This window comes from Manis javanica, chromosome 9, assembly GCF_040802235.1.
Source record: "Manis javanica isolate MJ-LG chromosome 9, MJ_LKY, whole genome shotgun sequence".
Classification (NCBI taxonomy): domain Eukaryota; kingdom Metazoa; phylum Chordata; class Mammalia; order Pholidota; family Manidae; genus Manis; species Manis javanica.
The window spans coordinates 50,617,935-50,630,507 of NC_133164.1; the positions used below are offsets into that span (position 1 = coordinate 50,617,935).

The following is a 12,573-nucleotide window of genomic DNA, read 5'->3' on the forward strand; positions in this document are numbered from 1 at the left end:
TCAGACCCATGTCGATTGCTGTCACCTTCCTCATTTCTTTCCCTAGCCTCAGGTCTGGCAGGCAGAGTCTACAGTTTCTTTTGTTCCTTTTTTTTTTTTTTCTTTAAATAAGCTAAGAGAGAAGCATAGAGCAGATTCTCCCACACAACCCTTAAAAGGAGCCTGTTGACACCTTGGTCTTAGACTTCCAGCCTCCAGAACCATGAGACGTAAATTTCTGTTGTTTAAACCACACAGTCTGTACTATTTTCTCATGGCAACCCTAGCAAACTTACATAGAGGGGAGGCACAGGGTCAAACACTTTTTTACACATTGGCTGCATGTGAGTCAGAGGAGGTCACCTGGTGTTTCTGGGCATCCTAGGAGGGAAAGGCCTTTGGGGTATTCCTGCACCCCCAGAATTATGGATTGCTGGCCATTTAAATATTTGTATCTATAGATGGCATCAGTCATGATACATGCCTTCTGTGGAAATGGGTGATAAAAAGTCTACTGAAAACTCCTTTCTGCCATCATCTGGTCTCAACCAGAGGTTAAGGTAACAAAAGATTTTGAAATAACGTGAGGATATGAAAGTTACTTGACCCTCACATGATCATTTTTTTTCTTTATTTAGGGATCTATACCTCTACTACTTTATTTATAGTTATTTCCATAAGGAGAAAACAAAAAAAATCAGGCCAGTGGTAACAAAGCAAAGAAGCAGACAGGAAATGGGAGGGGTTTGTGTCCCTTCAGAACAAATCCCACGCCTATAAAATAAGAGGTTTAGATTATGTTTCTTGCTGTGCTTTAAAAAGAAATGATAACCAACATGTGTTCAGGGCTTCCTAAGCACCTGATACTGTACTATCTTACAAAGTCCCTAAGACAACCTCATAAGGAACTATCATTATCCCCATTTTTCAGATAAAGGAACTAAGATACAGAGAGATCAAGAAAGCAATAATTTGGCAGGGTCGCACAGTAAATCAGTGGTACTGTTCAGATTTGAAACCAAGCAGAGTGATACCAGAGCCCACAGTCAACAGCCATGTTTTGTTTCTTAATCAGGTGAAGTGGGGATCCTGAGTGTCCTGACACACTGGATACAAAAGGATGAGTGCCCCAAGACCTGGCGCATGCTGCTTTCTGGTTTGGTATTAAAGTTTAAAAGTCATTATATCAGTACTGACGGCCAAAGAATGGAGGGAGGGGGGGCTTTTTAAAAAATACAAAGTAAGCATTTGGAGTGTAGAAAAGAGCTCCATTGCATTTCTAGAGAACAAACCCCCAGCAAAACGCAGCGACATAGAAATTCTACGAGAGTCCTACAAAGTATGCTTTCCTTACGAGAACGATTTGGATGCCTCTGAAGAACTACCTCTATTCTCTGCTTGGATGAGCACTTGTTGCAAACTTCCCCCATGGTTTATCGGATGGAGTGAGCTTGTCGGAAGAAAAACGATGGGTCCTGCGCTTCTGCGCTTATTTTTTGCAAGTTAAAAGATTAAAAAATAATAACCCCTTTCCCCAGCCAGCCTTAGAATTACTTTTTCCAGTTTAGTCTTGTTCCCTTTCCTGGTTGATATAATCCTAATTAAAAATAAATTACACGCTGTATAGAACTTGAAATGGGAAAGATAATCCTATTACATATGAGAATATATCCCGATTTTCTTTCCCGCTAAACTGGCAGATAAAAGATCAGGCTGAGCCCCCCATTGTCGCCGCTTTGAAAACTTTCCTAGAGCCCTAATCCGTCACGTGACGCCCGCGTCCACTCTGGGTCTGCACGCGAGTTTCACAATGCGGGCATTAGGCTCGGCAACAGAAACCCAGCTTTGCAGGGCCCGCATCATTTGCATTCCGAGAAAACGCCGGCCATTGTGGCGCTGTGTTTGTTCTCAGGATTGAGAGACAGTTGCCGGCGAAGTTGCTAAAACCCGGAGAAAGGGGCTCCTTTGAGCCAGCCCCGGCCTTTGGTGTGGTAACAATCCGTTCGAGCGGCTTTTGTGGGGTCTGATCCGCGCCGGGGGAGGATGAGCTCCCCCCTCCCTTCCTCCTACCCAACCAGCCCACTCCCTAGACCTTTTGCTTCCCAGGAGAGCTGCCGTAGGCGCTGATGAGCTATTTTGGGTCGTATTTCCATAAGCTGGAGGCTGCGGTCGGCGGGGCCGGAGCTCCTTCTGCTCGCGTGCCTTCACACGTCCACTGCCCGCGCGGAAAGGCCTGGGCGCGCCGGCCTTTGCTGCCCTGCTCGCCGCTCTCCTCCCCCGGCGCCCAGCCCCGGGCTCCGCGCTTCCTGGAGCGGCCGCGGTCGTGGCCACTTCCGAGCAGCCGAAGAGCTGGCAGCGGCTAAATGTTCTGAACCTAGCCGCTTCACAACCCGCCCATCCGCCTCTCGGCTCTGGGCTGCTCCCCCACTTCTCCCGCACGCTTTGGTTTATTCCAGTCTTGAGAATGAGCATGATGACGTGAAAGGGATTTGAGTAAAAAATATTAGGTAGCTCCGATTCTCCGGCCAAGCAAAACACCCAAATTTAAACAGCGCGCGGCTTGGACTCCCGCGGTCTAGCCCAAAACTGAGATTCGCGAGACTCCAGGGGCGCAGGTGTGGGTCCGGCTCCCCGCCACTCGCGGCCGGGCTCTGGACAAGTGTCTGTTTACGCCAACAGCTGAAAACATCCTTTCTCCGCGACTGCTGCCCCACCGCCCTCTCCCTCCCTCCCCGCGACCTCCCCGCGTTCTCGGCTCAGCGGTCGCAGCACTCCCCTGACCTGACCTCTCCGGGTTTCGCTACAGGCCGCGGGGAGGCCGCTGCCCGACTGGCAAGTTCTGAATCTGTTCTCCTGCCGAGGTTCCGGGAAGGGGCTGCGGAGGGTGGGCGGGACCCTGGAAGGGCCAAAGGTCACCTGCAGGCCCCAGACCGGGGTGGGAGTGTTGCGGGTCTCCGAAAGAAGACAAAAAGTTCTTTCGGCTGCGCGTACTCTCCGGGAAATGTCGCGGGCGGTAGCAGAAAGAGCAAGCTATTAAATAGAAGTTGGGAGGTTAAAAAAAAAAAAAAAGTGGGAGAGAAGCTGAGAACTGGGCTCTCGAAGGGGGCGTAGCCCTTTCCACGTCCCTGTGTGGCTGCAGATGTTCGGCCCCGTTGCTTTTAGCATTACCAGATCAGCAAGTTGGAGGCGGCGGGGAAGGGAACCGAGAGGCAGGATTGCTCTGAGGAAGCCCCCCAACCATCCGCCTCCCCCGCCCAATCTCAAAAGAGCTTTTTTTAAATTGATGGTTGGGGTTGCATTTTTCACTCTTTGGCAGCCCCAGAGCTCCTCCTTCATCTTCTCTCACCCCCACTGCCCACCCAACTCCCTCCTTGGGTCTCTCTTCCTGTGGGGAGAAGAGGGCATGAGGAGACTCCTGAATCTCTCTGAAAAGACCCCAAGACACATTCCCTGGGTTTGAGGGAAAGGAAAACGTAGATAGGATGCTGACAGCAGGACTAAAATCAGGATTCAGAGCATTTACTAAATGCAGTATGCTTATTAAATCCATCGCCTTAAAAAAATTTTTTTTCTATTGTGTGACTTGTTTTTACCTCTCCTCCTTCGTGCACAGTTTGCTCAGTAAAGCTCTTCAAAAGACAGTAAGAATTCGTCTTGCTCCTGCCTGGTACCCCATCTCCCTGGTCTTTAGGGATGATGGAGGCAGGATAACTGCGCGGGCAGCGCCTGGCCAGCCCTAGGACCCGCCCAGCCCAGAGCCTGGCAAAACCGAAGCCCCACACTTTCGTAGGCAGATGGTTAAGTTCCCCCAGGTTTGTGCCAGGTTTCAACGTCATGATGTGATTTTATTCTTCTGGGACGGGATGAGTGTTGCTTCCCAGAGTGGCCCGATTAGAACAGAAAGAAAATCCTCTAAGTAGGCGGAACAAGGCATCAGGAGGGAAAGTTCTCTGAGTGCACTTTAATACGAGCTGGGGATTGTGTGGGATCAGCGCCCAGCACCGTTTAGCCGGAGAGTCATGGCAGTGACTGCGGATGAATAGAGGTACATAATGGATACATGTGGCGTTTGCTCATTATGTTCAAGTTAGCCCAACTCCGCTGTGGAAACTGTTCAACTTTCTCTCCCCTTAGCTTGTCACAGTGAAATAATACAGACATTGGGGCCTCCAATGGGATCGCCTGCCACGCCATTCTATTTCCACTGCTAACGAGGGATTCATAAGCCTTTGATACAGTCTGATCTTTGAAACCTTTCCAAATCTCCTCAAGCTTATGCTAAATCCTATTTGGAACTTTTTTTCCTGGCCTGCTAGCGCCCAGGGCTTAAGAAAGCCATTTGGACGGTGACATGCATACTAACACGTCGCAGAGCTCTTTTGTGAAGGGGAAGTGGCAGCTCTGATCACTGAAACTCACACGAGCAAAACACAATTGCGTACAAAAATTTGAATAAAATCAATTTTCCTTATCCTTCGGGATCCTAAATAGCAAGGCTATTTTCAAGTGCAGTGAAACACAGACAGAAGGCGAGCAGAGCCTCGCCGGGCAGAGGAAGTCTGTGGCGAGGAGGCTGAGAGCTTTTGGAAGCCTCTGGGATGCAAAACGGAGTGAGTGAGTGGGGGGTCCCGAGTCTCTGGGGAGAAATTCCAGCCTGTTTGCTCTTAGTTCGCAGGCAGTAGTTAGTTCAAGCACGGTAGAGGCACAATTAACAAAACCATCCACTTCTTTTACTCACAGAGAGCTGTCAACTCCTCTACAAGCAGGGAGCTGACAGGAAATGAAAAGAAAAAAAACTGGAGTTAAAGAAACAAAGGAAAGATTTCCTAATTTTCCTTTCTTGTTTTCCCCTCTAAGCCTTTCCACATTAAAGGGATTGTCTGAGGCTGGTGTAGGAGCTGCGCGAGGGCGAAGCCACCATTGGCTGCCTGGCTCTGGTGATTTGCATATCTGCCGCTACAAAAGCGGAGGCGGCGCGCTGCAGCGCAGCTCCAGCTAGAAGGAAGGAGTGAGCGGTTTGTAGTGTGGACAGGTCCGCGCGTCCTCAGAGCCCGCCGGAACCTGCGAGCTGCAGCCCGCAGACTTCTCTCGCACTGGGCTCTCAAAGAGCTGCTCCGAAGAGACTGGGATTGACTCCCGGACCTGCAAACCAGAGAAGAATCTCTTCCTCAGCCTTTTGGAATAGTGCTTGCGGCTAGCGGCATGAGTCCAGCGAGGCGTGGGGGCAGCCCCTGCCTTTTCCCCTTGCAGCTCTTCAGCCTCTGCTGGGTGCTCTCAGTGGCCCAAAGCAAGACAGTGCGGTACAGCACCTTCGAGGAGGACGCCCCTGGCACCGTCATTGGGACCCTAGCTGAAGATCTGCATATGAAAGTATCTGGAGACACAAACTTCCGCCTGATGAAGCAGTTCAACAGCTCGTTGCTCCGGGTGCGCGAGGGCGATGGGCAGCTGACCGTCGGCGACGCGGGCCTGGACCGCGAGAGGCTGTGCGGCCAGGCCCCGCAGTGCGTGCTGGCCTTCGACGTGGTCAGCTTCTCCCAGGATCAGTTCCGGCTGGTGCACGTGGAGGTGGAAGTGAGGGACGTCAACGACCACGCGCCGCGCTTCCCCCGGACCCAGATCCCCGTGGAGGTGTCCGAGGGCGCGGCAGTGGGCACGCGCATCCCTCTGGAGGTGCCGGTGGACGAGGACGTGGGCGCCAACGGGCTGCAGAGCGTGCGGTTGGCTGAGCCACACAGCCCCTTCCGAGTGGAACTGCAGACCCGCGCTGACGGCGCCCAGTGCGCCGACCTGGTGCTGCTGCAGGAATTGGACCGCGAGAGTCAGGCCGCCTACAACCTGGAGCTGGTAGCCCAGGACGGCGGCCGCCCGCCGCGCTCCGCCACGACCGCCCTCAGCGTGCGCGTGCTGGACGCCAATGACCACAGCCCGGCCTTCCCGCAGGGCGCGGTGGCCGAGGTGGAACTGGCGGAGGACGCGCCCGTAGGCTCGCTGCTGCTCGACCTCGACGCGGCGGACCCCGACGAGGGGCCTAACGGCGAAGTGGTGTTCGCTTTCGGAGCCCGCACCCCCCAGGAGGCGCGCCGCCTCTTCCGCCTGGACCCGCGGTCTGGACGCCTCACCCTGGCCGGACCCGTGGACTACGAGCGCCAGGACACCTATGAGCTGGACGTGCGGGCGCAGGACCGCGGCCCCGGGCCCCGCGCCGCCACCTGCAAGGTCATAGTGCGCATCCGCGACGTCAATGACAACGCCCCGGACATCGCCATTACCCCGCTGGCCGCCCCTGGCGCACCTGCTGTCTCGCCGTTTGCAGCCGCCGCCGCGGCCTCCGCTGCTGCTCTTGGAGGAGCAGACGCGACCTCGTCGACCTCACCAGGGACGCCAGAGGCCGACGCCATCTCTCTGGTGCCAGAAGGGGCAACGCGCGAGAGTCTGGTAGCTCTGGTCAGCACCTCGGACAGGGACTCGGGCGCCAACGGGCAGGTGCGCTGCGCCCTCTACGGGCACGAGCACTTCCGGCTGCAGCCGGCCTACGCGGGCAGTTACCTGGTGGTGACCGCCGCATCCCTGGACCGCGAGCGCATCGCCGAGTACAACCTGACCCTGGTGGCTGAGGATCGCGGCGCACCCCCGCTACGCACCGTGCGGCCCTACACCGTGCGCGTGAGCGACGAAAACGACAACGCGCCGCTCTTCACGCGCCCGGTCTACGAGGTGTCAGTGCGTGAGAACAACCCTCCCGGTGCCTACTTGGCCACCGTGACCGCCCGGGATCCGGACTTAGGTCGCAACGGCCAGGTCACCTACCGGCTGCTGGAGGCTGAGGTGGGCCGCGCCGGAGGTGCCGTGTCCACCTACGTCTCGGTGGACCCGGCAACCGGAGCTCTCTACGCGCTGCGCAGCTTCGACTATGAGACGCTGCGCCAGCTCGACGTGCGCATTCAGGCGAGTGACGGCGGCTCCCCTCAGCTCTCCAGCAGCACCCTGGTGCAAGTGCGGGTGCTAGACCAAAACGACCACACACCGGTCCTGGTGCACCCGGCACCGGCCAACGGCTCCCTGGAAGTGGCGGTTCCCGGGCGCACGGCGAGGGACACGGCTGTGGCGCGCGTGCAGGCCCGGGATGCAGACGAGGGCGCCAATGGGGAGCTGGCATTCGACCTGCTGCAGCAGGAGCCGCGAGAGGCCTTCGCTATCGGCCGCCGCACGGGGGAGATCGTGCTCACCGGCGACCTCTCGCAGGAGCCGCTAGGTCGCGTGTTTCGGGCGCTGCTGGTCGTAACCGACGGCGGCCATCCGCCGCTCTCCAATACCGCCACCGTCAGCTTTGTGGTGACAGCAGGCGGCGGGCGCGGCCTCGTGGCGCCCGCCAGCGCCGGGAGCCCGGAGCGCTCTCGCCCGCCCGGCTCGCGGCTCGCGGCATCGGGGCCGACGCTACAGTGGGACACTCCGCTGATCGTCATCATCGTGCTAGCCGGGAGCTGCACGCTGCTGCTGGCCGCCATCATCGCCATCGCCACCACCTGCAACCGCCGCAAGAAGGAGGTGCGCAAAGGGGGGACCCTCCGGGAAGAGCGACCCGGGGCGGCGGGCGGCGGAGCCTCGGCTCCCGGCTCCCCGGAGGAGGCCGCCAGGGGAGCCGGGCCCAGGCCCAACATGTTCGACGTGCTCACCTTCCCTGGCAGCGGCAAAGCGCCATTTGGCAGCCCCGCGGCCGACCCGCCCCCGCCCGCGGTCGCCGCGGCCGAAGTGCCGGGCTCGGAGGGCGGCAGCGCCACCGGGGAAAGCTCCTGTCACTTCGAGGGGCAGCAGCGGCTCCGCGGCGCGCACGCCGAGGTGAGGCCTTACTTCGGCTGGGCGCCCCCCTCTGTGCTCCGCGGATAGGCTGGCGGAAGGGACTGGAGGGGTGTGCGTGCGCGGGCGATGCCTAACCTGTCGCACTTGTTCTTTTGTTTCTTGTCCAACCCTCACCCGCCCCTTCCCCCATTCCCTCCCTGCAGCCCTACGGTGCGTCTCCGGGCTTCGCAAAGGAGCCGGCGCCCCCTGTGTCGGTCTGGAAAGGACACTCTTTCAACACCATCTCCGGCCGAGAAGCCGAGAAATTCAGTGGCAAAGACAGTGGTAAAGGGGACAGTGATTTCAACGACAGCGATTCTGACATCAGCGGGGACGCTCTGAAGAAGGATCTCATCAGCCACATGCAGAGTGGTGAGGACTGTTCTCTCCTGCCAAGTTCAGCGTGCCTCCTCTCCCTCCCCCCTTCTCCTACTGCTTCCCTCCTTGCAGCGCCTCCATTAGCCCCGCCCCCTTTTTCACTTTCTTAAATCCTCGGATCCAAGTCCGCCTCCTACAGCCAGTTTCCAAATGCCGAGTCAGACAGCTCCATCGCTTGAATAAAGCCCACTGCCGTCCCCCTAGGTGGAGGCTAGCTAGCTAAGGAGGGGAATTGTGCTTATCAATTTTTTTTTTTTTTTTGGCTTCCAGCAAAAGAAGCCGAGCCAACTTCTTGCTAAGGTAGCTTTATAGGACACAATGTGCCTTTTCAATCTTGAATCACGGAGTTCATCTTCATGCACGGGTTCCTTTTCAACCGCCGTGACCCTCCTGGACTTTATAAAAAGGGAGGCATAGGGGTGTGTAATCTCAGTACTCATGCTCTCTCCCTTTCTCTCCCATGTCAGGACTGTGGGCGTGCACTGCTGAGTGTAAGATTCTGGGTCACTCTGACCGCTGCTGGAGCCCGTCGTGCGGAGGGCCCAACACGCATCCCTCTCCTCACCCACCAGCGCAGATGTCAACCTTCTGTAAAAGCACGTCCCTGCCTCGGGATCCTCTGCGCAGGGACAATTTTTACCAGGCCCAGTTGCCGAAGACAGTGGGGTTGCAGAGCGTCTATGAGAAAGTGCTACACAGAGACTATGACAGGACAGTCACTCTGCTCTCCCCTCCTCGCCCAGGGAGGCTCCCTGACTTGCAGGAGATTGGGGTACCCCTCTATCAGTCACCCCCTGGCAGGTATTTGTCCCCAAAGAAGGAAGCCAATGAAAATGTGTAATCCATATGCTGCATGTCTTCACACATATACAGGTCACTCCGAGAAGCCCCTAAATTATTGACCAGTTTCAGTGTTGTATATATAAATATGCAAGATGTGCCTTAAAATGAAGTTGTTGGAAGCTATTTCCAATCACATTGGTACTGTTTCGTATTTGCAAACAAAAATGTAGTTAATGTAATTTTTATGAAATGTGTGCAGTATTTCATTTTTCTTATCATGCTATTGACTTTAATTTCACTTGCAGCTTGCCATTTTCTTAGTGTTTTTAACCTGTACATTGTGTAATGTAATGTTTGTATATAATGAAATTTTGTTCTATTTTTATATAATAAAAGCTAAAGTGGAAGTTATTGCCAAAGGAACTGTCTATACGACAAAAACAAAACATGTTGGAATTACTTAATGGACATTTATCTTTTACCTGAAACAACCTAGTGTTTGAGAATATTTGCCTTGCCAAGTATACCCTGTATATCTTGAGTCTGTGGTAGATTTCAAGTTCATTGTTATTTAATTACATTTGGTTTTCTGTAAACCATGTCACTTATAAGCACAGTAATAAAGGATTTGTCATGTGTTTGAAGGACCTGCTAATCACTTTTCATGAAGCTGCCTACAGTTAGACATTCACAAATAATTTGAGTATCAGAATTAAAAACCTTCTTTCAACTTAGTTACTTGGGCATTACTAGTATTCACAGCAATATTAAACATGTGGAATTTCAAGTATTGGAAAGTCTCACTAAATCTTAAAAATATTTACTTTGTAAACATGCGCATCTACATACATATCAGGCAAAAGTTCTGCCTTTATTTACTGACTCCACAAATATTTATGGAGCATCTATCAAAAATGGGGGAAAGCTGTTTGGGGTGTTCATTAAACATCTGTAGAGATTTTCCTAACTGCAGTAACTCCATTAGGACCTGGGTTTGAAGGACCTGGTTAAGAAGACATGGTCCCAAGGAGCTCTTAGCATATTAAGGATTTTAATGTCAAAAAGACTCTCAAATTTATGGGTGAAATGACATAAGGCTTGGGATTTGCTTTAAAATATCCTTGAGGAAAACTGGGCTGTATGACACAAGGTTGATAAAATACTGATCATATATATGGGGTAGAGGGGGTAATTACACCAATCTATTTGTGTGTCTGTATTTGAAAATGTACATAATCGGTTTTCAGAAAGACAAAAGACCTATGCCTCTTGTCTTGAACTCTATGTATTCATTTAATTTGAAATTAAATTGATAATAACAATGAGAGCTACCATTTACTGCACAAGCTTTTATCTGAGCAGAGCTCCTTACAAAGCACTCTGCACAAATTATCTCATTTAATCTTCAAATTCCCCCCATGGGAGGGAACTATCATTATCTCCATTTTATAAATAAAGAAACTGGGGCACAGCAAAGTTAGGTAAAATGCCCAAAGTCACACAGCTAGTAAGTGGCTAGAATGAGATGCAAACCCAGATTATTCAAGGTAAGAAAATAAAATGAAGCAACACAAGTTTTTTTGTTTTTTTAACTTGAAAGAAACAAAGAGGCGGAAAAGTCCTGAGGCATTGCCTTTACTGCCTACTGCCTGATTATTGTTTAGCCCTCTACGTTTATGAAGTGTTCCTTTAGTAGTAATTATAGAGTGTGAGGCACCGTAATGAATAGAGCAGCCCTCAAAGCTGCCTGTTGAAGTCATAATTGAAACCAGTGGTGGCTCCAAGCTGAACAGCAGGGTGGGTACACACGAGTGCTTCCCCACCCACAGCCTGTGCAAAGTTCAGCGGATTCTGCAGGCAACTGAGCTGAGCATGCACTTGATAAGCTCAGCCTGCTCAGACCTCAGGTTCTGGAAAAGTAAGTTGAACATGGCCAGGTTACCAGACAGCTCCTGAGCTGTGATGACCAAGCCCCAGGAGAGATCCCCGGGGAAGACCTCCCATTCTAACATCTAAGGCTTTATTCTCGAGCCAGTTACATCAAATGCAGAGCAAAAGAATGAATAATCCCAAGATGCAGCCTAAAAGCATCCAGTCTCTAAATAGTTGCCTGCTTTTGTCCTTCAAACATAAAATAATATCATTGTCTCTATTTTATTTTGTACTGGGCAAACCTGTTCATGACTCTAAAATTTGGTCTGCAAAACCTCAATGACTTCACTATCATATTTTTCCCTTAGAGAAATCACCATCAAAAGACTTTGTTTTTGTGTGGAACACAAAATTCAGTTCTTAAAATTGTTTGTTTAAAAAAAAAAAAAGGAGGAGGGGTGGTTGTTCTAAGGACCAGCAAAAGGACCTCTCAGAGAAACAAGAGCTAGATGAAAAAGACTTAATGCATTTCTTGAGAAATGTTGATTCTCAAGCACATATTTAAGGAAGTAGACTGCTTTATCAAATTAAATAACATATGCAGAATACTTAGGACATTGCCTGGCCTTTAGCAATACCCACTACATTCTATGTTCCTCTTCCTTTGCCTTCTTTGGAGCCACTCTCCATCGTAACTATCAGTGAAGATGGAACAGACCCTGGATGTCTGGCCTATTACTACACGGTCTGTTTTCTACACTTCTCCACCGTCACTGTGTAGACAGAGCCTCACGTGGTCAACGCTCCACAAAATGAGTATGGTTAAAGTGAGCATCAGAGGCACACTCACAAGCCTTAGAGGTCTGTGATGGCACACAAATCCCTCTGGGGAGGCGGAGGCCAACACCCTTGCTCACCGGCCATGAGTACATGGGAAGGCCCTTGGGAAAGTGGGAGGTCACCTTGAAAGAGAAAGCTAAAACCAGACTTTACCTGGCCCCATTGACTTGGATGTCTTACTCTACCTATAATAAAATATCCATCAAAGAAACCACCTCAGAAAATTAACTGTAAGTGGTTTCAACATCTATTGAAAAATGCATACTGAAATAGAGTGAAAACAGGATGCATGTCCCCAATACAAATATATATGCATGTGGACAGAAATACGTATATGTAATCAGGATGAGTTCCATGCCATAATGATCTAAATATCTGGCTTGTCTCACATGGCAAATATAAGCTTTTATTGTCTAAAAATTCCATTTTAGTAAACAAGAATATTACTGTTAGTACTGAATTCTGTAACAACAGGATTAATTGGAATGCTGTAAGTTTTAAAAGCAAACTAAAGCAAAGTAATACAATACTTGATGGGGCACTGTGCTTTGCAACAGCTCAGAAGGGCTTTGAAAATGCTGTCTAGTTTTCAATAGCTATGCAATAACTCAGAGTATTTATTATTCCCTTTCTTCAGAGGGAAATAATCTGCTGTGGAATTCACCAACAGGTTCAAAGTCACCTAATAAGTGAACAGCAGGTAGAAAGAGACACCAAGCTGTCTTAAAAACCATCACTTAAACCACCAGATTAAACGTGCTCTTTTAGCAGGGGGAAAAGAAATCTTCACTTATTATCAGAGTACAGGATTTGCTTCCACAAAACTTGTTAAAGGAATTTCAACATGTCAAAGTGAGGCCTACATTGTTAAATGCAGAATTA

General features: G+C 51.3%; 1 protein-coding gene across 3 annotated transcripts; it reads left to right on the plus strand.

Annotated features, from left to right (window-relative positions):
* The first annotated feature begins 3,534 nt into the window (after positions 1-3,534).
* PCDH8 (protocadherin 8) lies at positions 3,535-10,159 on the plus strand. 3 transcript variants are annotated; one of them, XR_005062545.2, is made up of 4 exons: positions 3,535-7,527; positions 7,668-7,818; positions 7,983-8,190; positions 8,664-8,802. XR_005062545.2 is itself a non-coding variant. In XM_037022984.2 (3 exons), exons 1-3 carry the CDS (start codon positions 5,182-5,184, stop codon positions 9,035-9,037), a joined length of 2,928 nt encoding a protein of 975 aa, XP_036878879.1. In that variant the 5' UTR covers positions 3,542-5,181; the 3' UTR covers positions 9,038-10,159. The 3 variants fall into 3 exon arrangements, 2 of the variants coding, with proteins under 2 accessions (XP_036878879.1, XP_036878878.1); XM_037022984.2 differs by lacking the exon at positions 7,668-7,818 and having other exon boundaries at positions 3,542-7,527; positions 8,664-10,159; XM_037022983.2 differs by having other exon boundaries at positions 3,542-7,818; positions 8,664-10,158.
* Positions 10,160-12,573: the final 2,414 nt, after the last annotated feature.

What these genes read in the sequence shown, in the direction of transcription:
- PCDH8 (XM_037022983.2), top strand. Translation starts at nt 5,182, where the DNA reads ATGAGTCCAGCGAGGCGTGGGGGCAGCCCCTGCCTTTTCCCCTTGCAG. An exon ending in TCCGCGGCGCGCACGCCGAG is followed by an intron (nt 7,819 to 7,982) that starts GTGAGGCCTTAC and finishes CCCTCCCTGCAG; the next exon opens with CCCTACGGTGCGTCTCCGGG. An exon ending in CATCAGCCACATGCAGAGTG is followed by an intron (nt 8,191 to 8,663) that starts GTGAGGACTGTT and finishes CTCCCATGTCAG; the next exon opens with GACTGTGGGCGTGCACTGCT.